General features: G+C 45.4%; 2 protein-coding genes across 2 annotated transcripts in view; one reads left to right on the plus strand and one right to left on the minus strand.

Moving 5' to 3' along the window:
- Positions 1-9,763, minus strand: KNOP1 (lysine rich nucleolar protein 1). The gene is made up of 5 exons (XM_087942131.1): positions 9,661-9,763; positions 7,153-8,365; positions 3,353-3,427; positions 2,340-2,411; positions 1-759 (listed from the first exon to the last, which is right to left on the minus strand). Exons 2-5 carry the CDS (start codon positions 8,347-8,349, stop codon positions 445-447), a joined length of 1,659 nt encoding a protein of 552 aa, XP_087798257.1. The 5' UTR covers positions 8,350-8,365; positions 9,661-9,763; the 3' UTR covers positions 1-444.
- IQCK (IQ motif containing K) overlaps positions 9,737-15,134 on the plus strand; it is a gene marked incomplete at its 5' end in the record, with an annotated part of 26,094 nt that continues 20,696 nt past the window's right edge. Inside the window, 4 exons of the mRNA XM_087942342.1 lie at positions 9,737-9,908; positions 11,203-11,273; positions 13,025-13,175; positions 14,187-14,284. Of these exons, the coding sequence (XP_087798468.1) occupies positions 9,737-9,908; positions 11,203-11,273; positions 13,025-13,175; positions 14,187-14,284 (492 nt within the window). The remainder of the gene's footprint in view (positions 9,909-11,202; positions 11,274-13,024; positions 13,176-14,186; positions 14,285-15,134) is intronic.

The following is a 15,134-nucleotide window of genomic DNA, read 5'->3' on the forward strand; positions in this document are numbered from 1 at the left end:
AATTGTAGAAACAAACTTTTAATAAAATTGGATGTAACATTGAAATAAGCAAGATGGCTTTTTTCCCCCCTGGACACACAATCACTGTATGACAGAAGAGCACAACACTGAGGCCAGGACTGTAAATTTATGTAGTCATTTGCCCAGGTGTTGAACAAACTGTCTGCTCCTAAGATTCAGTGGCACAGTATGGAAACTCGCAGCAAAAATTTGAGACTGCAGGCAAAACCACAGGTCACCTGCCTCGGATTTAAAGTATGTTCTATTCTTACCTGCCACTTATTTAGTTATATACTGTTAAACGACCGTAGCACAGTTACCCATCCTAAATCAAGTCAATCATGGCTCATCAGGCATATATCAATCATATATATTTTCTTGTTGTAGATTTTTTAAAAAAATAATTATAACCCATCTGGTTGGGGCAGTTTAGCCTTCCCTTCCTCAGACTTCAAACTTAATAGATTTGGAAGCGTATTTGTCTATGTGCGCATCACTGGGAGCACTGGACTGGAACCCCAGGCCGATTCCGCGATGGTGCTTAAACTCCATGGCTTTCTTGAATTCTGCTTCTAGGTTATGTTGCAGTTCTTGCTCTCTGGGCCGGTCCAGAGCCAGGTTTGGTTTGTTAGCATTGGCTGGAGCTGAACTCTGAGTTGGGACGAAGCCTTTTTTAAACCCACCCATCAGTCTGTGAAATTTGGTCTTTTGCTCCAGACTTTCAAATGTTGCTGTGCTCCACTGGCCCAAACAATGATCCTGAAGAACAAGGGAGAAAGCTTTAGCAGGCTCTCTGAGGCTTAACTCTCTCTAAAATTTAAGAAGATGTAGACTTTCAGCAACAGTCAACACATCAGTGGTATCCCAGAGTCCTGGTCTTTCTCTCGCGCTAGCTCTCCCTCCCTCCCTCCCTCTCCCCCCTCTCCCTCTTTCTCTCTCTTCTTTCTCTCTCTCTTTTTCTCTCTCCCCTTCTTTCTCTCTCCCTCTTCCTCTCTCTCCCCCTTTCTCTCTCTTTTTCTCTCTCCTTTCTCTCCCTCCCTCTCCCTTTCTTTCTCTCCCTCTTCCTCTCTCTCTCTCTCTCTCTCTCTCGTCTCTTTCTCTGTCTCCCTTTCTCTCCCTCTTTCTCTCCCCTCTTTCTCTTTCTCCCCTCCCCTCCCTTTCTCCCCTCTCTCCTTTCTCTCCTTTTCTTTCTCTCTCTCTCCCCCCTCCCTCTCTCTTCTTTCTCTCTCCCTCCTCTCTCCCTCTCTTTCTCTCTCTCCCTCTTTCTCTCTCTTCTTTCTCTTTTCTCTCCCTCCTCTCCCCCTCCTCTCTCCCTTTCTTTCTCTCTCCCTCCCTCCCTCTTTCTCTCTCCTTCTTCCTCTCTCCCTCCCTCCCTCTCTCCATACCTGCTCACTTTCTCCATTTTGATTCAATTGGTAGTCCTCGACTTAGAACCATTTGCTTAGTGATCGTTCGAAGTCACAATAGCCCTGGAAAATGTGACTTACGATGACTTTCATACTTATGACCGTTGCAGCATCCCTATGGTCACGTGATCAAAACTTGGGCACCCGGCAACTGGCATGTATTTATGACAGTTGCACTGTCCCGGGATCACACGATCACCGTTTGGGATCACCTTCCCAGCCGGGTTTCCGACAAGCGAAGTCAAAGCCAGATTTGTTTTAACAGCTGCAGGGATTCACTTAAAAAACGGTGACCCAAAGGATCGTTTAAAAAAAAGGCACTACCTTGCTTAACAACTGCTTTGCTTCGCAACGGACAATTTGGGCTCCGTTGTGGTTATAAGTCGAGGACTGGGCAATTTTTCAACCGTGAAAAGAAGAAGAAAAATATTAATTAAAACTTCCACCGACAGCAAAGCTCAGAATCTCCTGCTGTGTGTGTTCTGGGAAGAGTCCCTTTTGCACAAAGATGTCACAAGTAATTCTTCCAAAGGGAATAGAGGAAAGGGAGGAGGGGAAATGCCCCTTTTCGGGATTAAAGATGAGAATTACAATTTGCCAGAGGTCAGGCGCTACTGATCTGCTCCCATAGTCTCTAGGGCAGGGTGTCCAACCTTGGCAACTTTAAGACTTGTGGACTTCAACTCCCAGAATTCCTCAGCCAGCTTTGCTGGCTGAGGAATTCTGGGAGTTGAAGTCCACAAGTCTTAAAGTTGCTAAGGTTGGACACCCCTGCTTTAGGGGTTCAGCTAATTGGCCCTGTGACATGACCTCAGGTCCTCAGTCAAAGGAGCGATTGGTGGATCCAGTCAGAGACGTGACTAGTGTGTTAAGCCGACAGCGTTGCTCAACAGCTCGAGTGAAACTGGCTAGAGACAAAAGAAGTTTGCTTACCGATCCGTCCTTGGCAATCTTGGTTTTGCCAGATTCCCGGTCGATCTCTTCTTGAAGTTCTTGCCGTCTCACCTGAAGCAAGAAAGGATGGATTTGAGTAAATCCACTGAGTAAACCTTGAGTAAAGACGAGTGACGACCAGGTTTCTTTAGGGCAATCTTTGTCAACCTTGATAAGTTGAAGAGGTGTGCGGACTTTCAACTCCCAGAATTCCCCAGCCACCTTTGCTTTGCTCTGCTTTTGCTGGCTGGGGAATTCTGGGAGGGGAAGTCCACGGCAAGAATGAGAAACGCAGCTTCAGGAATATTTCTTTTTGATCCAAAATAAAGGACTTACTTTTAAATATTCTTTTACCTCCATGCAATACAAGCACGCCACACGCTGATACTATTGCAGGATCTCAAAGCTAAGGAAAGCTGCATTGGTATAACAGACCACCCCTCTGAGGATTGAAACAGCACACGTGGAAACACAACCAAGCAAACCACACAATCGCTTCACGCAGAGGTGTTCAAATTCTCCAGTGCCCTGATTCCCTGGTGCCTGCAATCACAGGCCAAATAGAATTTTCTCAGTAAAGAGATTAGAGTAGATTGAGAGTACTTGTTTACATACAATTGTATGGATGATTACTCTAATGAATCTAGCTGGTTCTAAATAGGTGAGAGAAAGGAGAAAGGAAAGGAGAAAAGAAAGGAAAAAGGAAAGGGGGGAAAAAAGGAGAGGAAAAAGGAAAGGAAAAAGTAGAGGAATGGAAAGGGGAGGAGAGGAAAAGGACTGGGGTTTTTTTTTATTGGCTTCCCTTTTGAGGCTTGTGGACTTTTCACACTGCACCTCCTGCAGCATTTCCCCAAATCCCCTTCCGTACAAAAATCCAACATGGCTCAAGCACTGGACATCCCGAGAGGTCAGACAAGGAGTTGATGGCCATCCTGTCTCTCTTCTTTGCATCAAAGCCAGCCCTCATCTTGACAATATTCCAACACAGCCACAAGATAAGAAATGATTGTTACCTTGTCTATGTTCACTTCATCACAGTTTCCTTTTCTGAATGCCACCAATTTTATTTCATCTGCTGTGACCTGTTTCTTTAAATAAAATTAAATAAAGAAAGACACAATGCTTCAGGGTTAGGTATAGCAGGGTTAAAAAAAAACAAAAAACCTTGTTGTAATTCTCCCCAATCTCGTGTCCTCCTACGTTTCCCATGCACCCTGCTAAAACGGGATGCAAATCCTGATTGGGCTGTCCTACTCTTTGAGCAGCTCCTGAATTCCAGACATTTTGGAACCATAAATAGGCTGCCGTAGCTAAAAAGGACAAGAGGATAACATTTGGCAGTCAATTCTCTTCCTCTTTCTATTAAATTGCCCGGAGTATAAGAGATGTGCAGAGCAATAAAAGGCCAAGAGATACCATAGCCATCACAGAAGCCTTGCTTGGACAGCGCAGATAAAAATAAAAACTGGACCGAAGCTTTTCAGCCTTCTAAATGAAAAGATGGCTCAGAGTACATTTCTTGGAGGCATTTGAAATGCCAACCTGAGCGTGAAATAGAAGTATTAAGATGACGATCTGCAACACTCGGGGGAATTCAACGCAAAGGACGGGAAACTCTTGTTGATAACTGGGCTTGAGATTCAGTTCTGGGAATGCTGGCTTCTCTGGGGGGAAGCACCCCACCCCACTATTACAGCCAGATGCAGTTATTATCTCAAAGATTGATCAATCAACTCATCCCATCAACAAGGCAATCTTTTAAATGGGGAGCATTTCAACCTTGGCAACTTTTTAAGACTTGCGGATTTCAACTCCCAGAATTCCCTAGTCAGCTGACTGGGGAATTTTGGGAGTTGAAAGCCACAAGTCTTAAAAAAGTCCTCAAAGTTTGGACACTCCTGATTTAAGCTCTTTTGCTTTTAAGTTTTTCTTTTTTCTCTTGGCATTCACAGCCACTCAAACTATGCAACGATTATTTCCCCCCAGCCTCTTTTCGAGACCACATGGGAAACTGGAACGCAGACTTGAAGGATTCCACTTTTCTTTGTACGATTATATTATACGATTTAACTGAGAGCATTCGCTTCACTTAAACAATCAGAAATCTGGAGTTCCCCCTTGAAAGGGTTAGGCTAGCAAAATATTACCTGTAGGGGTTTTTTTTTTTTCCCCCGTACAGCTTTCTCAAACCGCCAAGGTTTCCGAGATGGCAAAGATGATTGTTTCTGTGCCAGAATTGCAGTGGATAAAAGACTGGATTTTTCTTTTTCTTTTCTTTTTTTAAAAAAAGCCAGGTATTGAAAGTAAAGGAATTTGGCTCGTGAGATCTGCTGTCGGCGGGGCGGGGTGGGTGGGTGGGATGAGAGTTGGGAGGTGATTTTGTTATATTGTACTTTATTTGATTCCTTTGGTTAGTTTTTAATTGTTTTAAATGTGGTTTTATATTCTGTAAACCAACCTCGAGTCGCCATGGGCGAATAGGTGGCAATATAAATTCAATAAATAAATAAATATAAATTTCTAAAGAAAAAAAAATCAGTGATCTTTGGGTTAGGGCAGAGGTCCCCAAACTTGGCGATTTTAAGACTTGTGGACTTCAACTCCCAGAATTCTCCAGCCAGCATAGCTGGTTATCCAGTCTAAGGCTCTCCCTCCTGTCTCCAAGGCCATTCCCTCAGACCATTATTCAAGGTTTCTCTTGCTCTAGGACAGGGGTCTTCAAACTTGGCAAGTTTAAGACTTGTGGACTTCAACTCCCAGAATTCTCCAGCCAGCATAGCTGGTTATCCAGTCTAAGGCTCTCCCTCCTGTCTCCAAGACCATTCCCTCAGACCATTATTCAAGGTTTCTCTTGCTCTAGGACAGGGGTCTTCAAACTTGGCAAGTTTAAGACTTGTGGACTTCAACTCCCAGAATTCTCCAGCCAGCATAGCTGGTTATCCAGTCTAAGGCTCTCCCTCCTGTCTCCAAGGCCATTCCCACAGACCATTATTCAAGGTTTCCCTTGCTCTAGGACAGGGGTCTTCAAACTTGGCAAGTTTAAGACTTGTGGACTTCAACTCCCAGAATTCTCCAGATAGCTGGTTATCCAGTCTAAGGCTCTCCCTCCTGTCTCCAAGACCATTCCCTCAGACCATTATTCAAGGTTTCTCTTGCTCTAGGACAGGGGTCTTCAAACTTGGCAAGTTTAAGACTTGTGGACTTCAACTCCCAGAATTCTCCAGCCAGCATAGCTGGTTATCCAGTCTAAGGCTCTCCCTCCTGTCTCCAAGGCCATTCCCACAGACCATTATTCAAGGTTTCCCTTGCTCTAGGACAGGGGTCTTCAAACTTGGCAAGTTTAAGACTTGTGGACTTCAACTCCCAGAATTCTCCAGCCAGCATAGCTGGTTATCCAGTCTAAGGCTCTCCCTCCTGTCTCCAAGACCATTCCCTCAGACCATTATTCAAGGTTTCTCTTGCTCTAGGACAGGGGTCTTCAAACTTGGCAAGTTTAAGACTTGTGGACTTCAACTCCCAGAATTCTCCAGCCAGCATAGCTGGTTATCCAGTCTAAGGCTCTCCCTCCTGTCTCCAAGGCCATTCCCACAGACCATTATTCAAGGTTTCCCTTGCTCTAGGACAGGGGTCTTCAAACTTGGCAAGTTTAAGACTTGTGGACTTCAACGCCCAGAATTCTCCAGCCAGCTATGCTGAGTTAGGGGGAGAACAAAAGCTACCTTCCAACCATGACTGGAGAGGCTTCTGATTTAATGACCAGGAATGTACCGCAAAGTGTCTCCTGCCTGCATGTTACTCGCTGTGTTTATTTTTCTTTGTCTGTTATTTTAGTGTTTGTGCTTGGTTTTTTTTTTAAAAAGGAAAACCACTTCAAGCTTAACCCCAGCCCTACATTACAAACCTGCACATGTGGCCCGAGGAGGGGGGTGTCCAAGGACCACAAGCAAGACTTGAGGAGGGGCTGGGCATTGGTTGGCTATCCTCTTATTAAAGGAAATCCCCCCCCCCAAAAAAAAAAACACCCAACTCTCTTTTGAATGACTTGAACAAAATTTGAGGTCCAGAAGTCCAAGGTCCATTTTTTGAGTCCACAGGGACTCAAAGAACCAATGGTCAAAGCAAAGGGCCAGAGATCAGGGCGCTTCGCAGCTGGAATTGGTCCTCCTACAGAGGCTACAGGGTGGCAGCTTCATGGAAGAATTTTCTTTTCCGAGATATTCATAACGTTGTGGGGTTGAAAGGCCCAAAGAAATAGATCAAGTGTCTTAAGAAGAGAAGCCCCCGATTTGACTGTCTAACTGATCTCATCAGTTCAACAGGAATCCGCCTGTCTGCAATTTAATATATGAACATCCCTGCAGGTATTTACAGAGTGTCTTCCCCTTCAGAGCCAAGCGAATAAATGTAATAAATAAGATCCACATCTTTGAAGTGAATCATGCAGTCATGAAACCAAACCCAGCTTCCCCCGTTGATGTAGCTTGTTGGAGGCCAGCTGAGAAGCTTGCAGGTGGTGATCATGTGATCCCAAGGATGATGCATGCCTGAATTTTGATCACGTGACCACAAGGATGCTGCAATGATCATAAACGTGAGGACCAGTTAGGTGCAAATCACTATTTTTCTATGCCATTATTTTACTGCACAGACATGAAATGAATGGTTTGTAAGTGGAGGACTAGCTGTACTATTAACTACTATTTTAAGTCCTGCTTTAGTTTAGTCCCACTGAAATTACCAAGGTGCCAATTTCGTTCAGATCTAGCCCATAAATTAAAAAAAAAAAAAAACTACCAGCCCTCTCCAAGTATACCTTAGTTTCCGGTTTCATCTTTGCTTTCTTCCTTCCATCCCGAGAGTTTTCAGTTTCCTTCTTTTTCTTCTTTTTCTTGACCTGCTGTACTTGGCTGCCCTCAAATCCATCCTGGTCATCTCGTTTCACTTTGTGTTTCTTGGCTTTCTTTCTCTTTCCCTTTCCTCCTGCTGCTCCCACCTTCGACGAGATGTCTTGGCCAGCTTCTGAAAAACGGCTTGCATCTCCAGCTTGTCTTTTTGCCTTCTTCTTTGCAGCTTTATTAGCCTTGCCAACCCCTGCACCTTTCTCAGATCTGCATTTTAGACTATATTCACTCATCATATTGCAGTGGTTTTCCTGGATCTTGGCTAAGCAGGAAAGAGAAGCAGGACTTATTTTATTCAGCTTCTTCTTGTTCTTTTTCTTCTTATGGATGGCTTCACTGTCTTCTTCTGATCTATGGGCCAAATCGTTCCATCGTTGCATAGGTCCATCCTTACTTTGGGCATCTTCGCACTTGCAGCTGGCAATGTCTTTTTTTGAAATGTTCTCAAGGTATTTTTTGTAGTACTCAAAGTATTTCTTCTCGACTTCGTCACCCACAACTTTCTGCTCAAGGGTCCTACTCTTTTTCTGACCAGAGGGCATTTCTTGGCAACTGGGTTTTAGTTCTGCAGAGATCTGCTTCACGTCCTCTTCACTGTCACCACTGGGTAAAAGCTCAAGGCAAGCAGGTTTGTCTTTTCGTTTTTCCTTTTTCTTCTTTTTCCTTTTCATCACCGATTCTTCATCTTGCCTGCCAACTTCAAGAACAGCCTTTTCGCCTTTCTTACTCACATGAAAATCAGTACCAGGCTGCCCTTCATCCAAACCATCGGAGTTTTGGATTTGTATACAAAAAAGCTTTCGGTCTTTCTTTTTTTTGAACGCCTTATTTCTTTTCTTGGTGTCTCTTAATTCTAAATCTGAGCTGCTTTCTATAACCACGGGAGAGCTTGCCCGTGCTTCCTTCTTTGATTCAGAGTCACTCTGTTTCTTCTTTGGATCTGGCAGATCTGAATTGGTTTCTTTTACCAAATATTTTAATTTTGGGGGCTTGGCTTTTTTGCCTAAACCTGAACAGTGTCTTTTGGGGCTTTCAATTATAATAACCTGGCCGCAATTAGGATCTTCAGCTTTGTTCCTTTTCCTTGCTGTTTGCTCAGAATTCTTCATATTTCGGGGAACTTCTCTGGAAGTGGGCACAAAAATTCACAAAAGAAAGAGGTTTTAGATTACAGAATTCTTACAAATGGTGAACAGACCTCAGCTTATTAAGTAGCATACATTTATCACAACACATATGCAAGGGCAATTATTTGTAACAGAACACTAAACAAGGCCAATTTCTTTTCAAGCTACAGGCAGTCCTCAACTTACGACAATGGAGCCCAAAATTTCTGTTGCTAATCAAGACAGTTGAGAAGAGAGTTGTGTCCACTTTAAGGACCCTTTTTTGCCAGCTAAGCAAATTACTGCAGTTGTTGAGCAAATCTGGCTTCCCACATTGGCTTTTAAGGTAGCTGAGCGATCCCATGGCCCCGGGACACTGCAACAGTCATAAATATATGCCAGTTGCCAACAACATACCTAATATTCCTTCCTCTTCCTCTTCTCACAAGAACAACCCTGTGAGGTAGGTTGGGCTGAGAGGGAGGGACTGGCCTAAAATCATCCAGCTGGCCTCCATGCCTAAGGCAGCACTACAACTCACCGTCTTCTAGTGGTTGGTACCCAGATGGCTTTTATGCTTAGGAGGCACTAGAACTCACCTGGTGATTGGCCCAAAGTCATCTAACTGGCTTCCATGACTAAGACAGCACTAGAACTCACCACCACCTAGTGACTGGCCCAAAGTCACCCAGCTGGCTTTCATGTCCAAGGTGGCATTAAAACTCACCATCTCCTGGTGATTGCCCCAAAGTCACCCAGCCAGCTTTCACATCTAAGGTGGCACTAGAACTCACCATCTCCTAGTGATTGGCCCATAGTCACCTAGCTGGCTTTCATACCTAAAGCAGAATTACAGTTCACCATCTCCTGGTTATTGGCCCATAGTCACCCTAGCTGGCTTTCACGTCCAAGGTGGCACTAGAACTCACCATCTCCTGGTGATTGCCCCAAAGTCACCCAGCCAGTTTCCACACCTAAGATGGGACTAGAACTCACCGTCTCCCGTTTTCCAGCCCGCCCCAGAAAACGCTGTTTTATACAAGCGCTGCAAAAATACACCCATTGCAAAGATTGCATTCGTGGAAGGGGCTGCACAGCTGTCCCCGCAATTGCACCGGTGGCTGCAAAGGCGCTCTGCACAAGCCCCGAGGCACACCCACCACCACCAATGATCCCCTTGCCAGACCCCCCCCCCAAAAAAAGCCCTGCCCCCATTCCTGCTAAGACCCGGACTGAAATACCCGGGAGCCTTTCCCAACCTGGCTCCCACGCAGCCCACCCAAGGGAGAACCCACCCACCCCCTCCCTGCTCACCTCGCTCGCCCCTCACCACGCGGGACACCCGGCACTTCCTCTCCCGCCGGTGGGGGGAGAGAGAGAAGAGGGGTAGAGCAACGCTTCCCGGCTCGACCCGGAAGTGAAAAAGCGGCGGGAGCACCGTCGGCTTAGAGACGCGGCTTGCCGTCGCCTAGCAACGGCTCCCTCGCTCGGGCCCTTCCATGGCTTCCCCGCCGCCGCTGAGGAGGCTCCGCTGCGGAGCCTCTGGGAGGAAATTTGCGCAGGTGGGGAGAGGCGGAGATGGAAGCCGTTAACCGGGGGAGGAGGGTTCCCGGTGGGGTGGGGGGGGGGACAGGTTGGCTCGTGTGTGTGTGTGTGTGTAGAAAGTATCCCCAAATCCTTAATGGGGAGTCTTTTGACTCGGGGATGCTGGCTTGCAGAGTTGTGGGCGGCCAGCAGGTGGCGGCAGAGAGACCTTGGAAAGTCCGCAGGGCTTTGCTGAGCGTGCAAAGCTTTGAAGAGCCCAGTTTGCACCCCCAAAGGGTGTGCGTGTGCGTGTGTGTATGTGCAAACAGGCGTGCTTCTCCTTGGGGAGGACAAGCATGACTGGGGAGCAGAAATAGAGGTCCGCGCGCACTTAGCTTTTATTGGAAAGACACCCCCCCCCCGAAGGGAATGGGACAGCTTTGGTTTGCACAGATGAATAGAATTGGAAGGGACCTTGTAGGTCATCTAGTCCAACCCGCCCTCCCTCCGAGCAGGAGACCCTACCTACACTGTTTCTGACAGATGGCAGTCCAGTATCTTCTGGAAAGCTTCCCGGGATGAAGCTCCCACAACTTCTGATTTCTGTTTAGTGTGGTGTTTCTCAAACTTGGCCACTGGAAGGCATGTGGGAACTCTTCAAGTCCACAGGTAGCCAAGTTTGAAAAATATTGCGTTAGTGTGTGTGGATGCCCGTGCCAAGACTATACACCAGACCGGATTAGATTTGATTAGTGCCTTGGAGTCAGTCTTGAGTTACCAGAAATAGCATGTATTTTAGCCTTAATTGAATAATAGCACTTAGCAATAGCAGTACCGCTTCACAGTGCTTTGCACTCTCTAAGCAGTTTACAGAGTCAGCCTATTGTCCCCCAACAATCTGGGTCTTCATTTTATCCACCTCAGAAGGATGGAAGGCTGAGTCAACCTTGAGCCTGGTGAGATTCGAACTGCCAAATTGCAGGCAGGCAGCAGAAGTAGCCTGCAGTACTGCATTCTAACCACTGTGCCGCTGCGGCTCTTAATAATCAGTTTCTGTATTCTTTGGTTTTCCTTTTAACATAGTAACATCATTTTCTTTAAAAGGGCAACCAGGAAAAATTTTTCCCCTATCTTATCTCTATAAATAAATCTTCAAAGCCAGGGCATTCTAATTTAGCCAGAAAAATCCTTTAAGGGCTTCCAGAAATGGCAACAAATTAAAAATCTTGATCTTTAATCCTCCATATAGGATTCCGTGAGTTGATTTCTTTGCCTTTTCTCTTTGTCCCTTTCATTTTCTCTTTTGTTTTCTTGAAAACAAACAAACAACAGAATTTGAAGCCCAACAGGCTGTTCATCCAGATCATTTGGAAAAGAAAGAGGCACCTCCACCTGCCTTACAGGTAAAAAGAAAAATCCAGATAGTGGCTCTCTTCCCTGTCTTTAAAAAAAAAAAATTCTGGAACTCTTTTATGCTCTTTAAAAGAAACCAAGAAGATAAATATTCCCTTACAACATTGCCAAAAGATTGTTATTATAGATACACAGCCCTTGTGCATAGAACCTTGTGAAAGATTACGGTGTTTGAGGCATTTCAATTTCAAGGGGGGAAAAAAAGAGGCTGTTGTACAAGCGAGATGTGATAATGGCTGGGGAATTCTGGGAATTGAAGTCCACAAGTCTTAGGCAAGAATGGACACCCCTGCCTTGAAAGGTCTGTTAAAGAGGACAGGCGCATGGTAGCATGTAATCCAAATTGGGAATCCTGGCTTGTGGTGTGTTTCCAAATCCAAATTGCCTGTCGGGGTTTGTGCTGAGCTTCTGAGCTATTCAGCTCAGTCTTGTCAACCCCACCCCATGATTTTTCTCCAGCTTTGCCTGGAGATGCCAGAAGCTGAATTTAGTTATTTTTGCATGCCTGTCTGCCATGAAGGGCCAGCCCTTCCCTATGTAGCAAATCTCATTTTGCAGCTTGTACATTATATGTCTTAATATGAACTGACAGGCTCGGTTCAATGCAGCCAGCTTTGTCCTTACGAATCAGCCCTCTTGAGCTACACTCAGCTCCGTTTTTCTATGTGTCCTTACATATTTCAGATTCTGGTCTTAATCAGAAAAACTGCGAGTCCCCGCTAAGTTCTGTGTTCCCCTTTCCCCCCCCATTATCTAAAAAAAATTAAAAAATACCAGAATCCTTATTATTAAGAACTCTTTTCCCTAATGATCATTTAATTATTGTTTTCCTCCCACAATGAAGCTTATATGCGACTCTTTAAACACGTGCTCTGTAAATTCCTGACCTTGGAAGTTTGGCTAATGCCTGGATCAAACCAAGAAACCTAAGCACTCTCAATCCAGGAGGATACATTCCTAACCCTTTAGATCAACTTCCCCAAGGCACACTCCAGACGTACAGTTTCATCCCCCAGAATTTCCCAAGGTGGCTGGAGATTCCTGGGAGTTAAAACACACCCTGCATTTTGTGGAGGGTATCCAGACGGAGAAATCATCATTTAAAGAATTATTGTGGGGCCCTTGGTTGCTCTCTGAGCTTGGTTGTTTTCTTGCAGACATTTCATGACCCAACTAGATAACATCATCAGTGCTAGAAGGTAGTGGGGTTTGATCTCTGTTCACATACAAGTGTCTTACCCTGTCGGTGTTGGTGGAAGGTTTTTTTTTTTTTTTGGTAGTTCTTTGATTGGGATGTTGTTTACTGCTATATTGTCGGTCTAGTGTTAATCTTGGTATTAACCTCTGCTTATTTGCATGTTGATTGCTGGCGAGGAGGTGCTTTGCTAAAGTAAGTAAACTAATCAAGGTTAACAAAGTAATAAGCAACAACCTAATCAAAGAACCAACAAGAAGAAAACAACTCTCCCACTAATACTGATAGGGAAGCCAGTGTACATAAATAGAGAGCAAACCCCACTACACTCACTAGCACTGAAGATGTTACCTAGTTGGGTCAAGAAACATCTGCAAGAAAGCCACCAAGCTCAAAGAGCACATAGTCGCATTCCTCCTCCCTTCTTCCCCCCTCCTCCTCCTCCTCCTCCTCCAGAGTAGGTTCAGAATCAAACCTTCATTTTGTTCTTCCTGGTGTTTATTTACACTGAAATCAGGCATTTATCTCCTTGTTTTTGGTATTCAGCAGGTTCCCGCTGCCGCCGGGCCACTCCCAGAGCCGCCAGAGCCGAGTGGGGCTGAGAGCAAGCCTGTGATTACGGAGGAAGTGCCGCCCCAGAAGACCCTGTCTCTTCTTTCTGCACTGATAGCTCCTGAACCCCCTGACTTAAAAACATGTACGCCGCTGTCCTTGTGCAAGCTTCTCTTTCTTTATGAGGGACTCTTTTTTGAAAAGGAAGCGAGGGGAACGAAGGGACAACCAGTCTTAACCTCGATTTCTGCCCGTTTCCTCGTTGCAGTCTGTGGAATCGGGGTTGGTTTGCCCACGTTCAGCTGTTTTTACTGCAAGTTTTCAAACAGAGATGCAGAAAGAAAAAAACGGAAAAAAAACAGGTCCACGGGTAGTCCTCGACTTACGGTTCGAAGTTCCAACGGCATTAAAAAGGGACTTATGATCAGTCTTCTCACTTAACAACCACTGCCGTTCCCCCACGCTCAAGTGATCGAAATTCGGGCACTTGGCCCCCGGCTCATATTTATGACGGTCGCAGGGCCCCTGGGTTCCGAGATCCCCCTCTTGCAACCTTGTGACAAGCAAAGGCAATGGGGGGGGGGGTAGCCAGATTCACTTAACAACCGGGTTTCTAACTTAACAACCGCATTGATTCACTTAACAACTGTGGAATGAAAGGCCGTGAAATGGGGCAAAACTCGCTTAACAACTGCCTCACTTAAGCAACAGAAATGTTGGGCTCAATTGAGATTGTACATCAAGAGCTTATCTGTAACATCAAAAACTATCTGTATTTATTGATTAGATTTTAATCCCACCTATCTAAGTTTTACAAATAACTCAAGGCAGCGAAGGTACATAATGCTCCTATTTTCCCTGCACCCTGTGAGGTGGGTTGTCGAAAGGCCTAGCTGGGTGGAAGATGGAAGGAGGGAATAGAAAAAAAATGTAATTATTTGTTGAATTATTTAATAAATCTGTAGAGCCCCCCCAACTCGCACCTAGGTGACTCTGGGTGGCTTACAACGGACGAGAGGAGAAAGTTAAAAGAATGAAGTGTAGTGACTAGGGAGGGAAGAAATGGGACTGTGGACCAGAGAGCTTATTATATGATATGTAAATGGAACAGACTTAATATTTACATGGTTGTAAAAGCAAACATTGATCTGTCCAGGTATGCCCAGGGAATTCTTGGAATGCTACATTTTTCCAGTGCTTCTTCCCGGCATGGTAGAACTCTTGCACGAAGCCAAGAAGCAAAGATGTTTTGAGGTGAGTCCAAAATCGTTCTCAGAAGGATGTGTGACGTTCCAGAATCGCAAAGCCACCTTGATGGTTTTTATAGGAGGTGGACTAGAAGGCCTCCGTGGTCCCCTTCCAACATTCTGTTGTTGTATTATGACCAGGCAGAACCCAAGGGAGGGGTCAAATCAGAGGTGGTGAATTCAGCAGGTTCTGACCAGTTCTGGAGAACCAGGAGCGGAAATTTTGAGCAGTTCTGAGAACCGGCCAATACCGCCTCTGACTGGACCCGCCAACCCCATCTATTCTCTGCCTCCCATCGAGTCCCAGCTGATCGGCTGGGTCTCCTTTGGTTGCCCTGCACAGGAGAACGGAGCTGGAAAGCAGGTTAGTGGGGTGGGGAAGGAATGGGGATTTTGCAGTAACCTTCCTCTGCCACGCCCACCAAGCCACGCCCACAGAACCGGTAGTCCAAAAATTTGAATCCCACTACTGAGTGAAATGCATCATCAGTTCGGAGTCCCTTCACACCCACAAGAGTTCTAAGCCCAGCCCAATTTGAATTCCATTGACCTTCATCTACCGCCAGTTTGCCTTGACTGTTAGTAGTTCAGATTCTTGTAGAGAGGAGAGCTAGCATGCCGTAAACCTGCATTCGTTTGAACAATCCTAGTTCCTGGTTTCTTGGTCAGAACATTAACCTTATGAAGCCTTCATTTCCATTTTTTAAAAACTTCTTTGTTGTTTTTGTGGACTGCCTTACAAGAGTTTGGTTAGTGGCCGAAGTTACAATGGCATTGAAAAAAGGTGACTTACGTCCATTTTTCACGCTTAACAACCATTGCAGCGTCTCCAGGGTCATTGAGATCAAAACTGGCAA

The sequence above is a fragment of the Notechis scutatus genome, chromosome 12, assembly GCF_049901735.1.
Source record: "Notechis scutatus isolate UNSWTSFEM ecotype Mainland chromosome 12, rNotScu1.2, whole genome shotgun sequence".
Taxonomy (NCBI): Eukaryota; Metazoa; Chordata; class Lepidosauria; order Squamata; family Elapidae; genus Notechis; species Notechis scutatus.

Bases quoted from the DNA above. Each gene is read 5' to 3' on its own strand.
- KNOP1 (XM_087942131.1), bottom strand. From the start codon at position 8,349: ATGAAGAATTCTGAGCAAACAGCAAGGAAAAGGAACAAAGCTGAAGAT. The intron at 2,412-3,352 runs GTAACAATCATT...TTCTTGCTTCAG, and splicing joins ATGAAGTGAACATAGACAAG to GTGAGACGGCAAGAACTTCA. The intron at 760-2,339 runs GTAAGCAAACTT...CTTGTTCTTCAG, and splicing joins AGATTGCCAAGGACGGATCG to GATCATTGTTTGGGCCAGTG.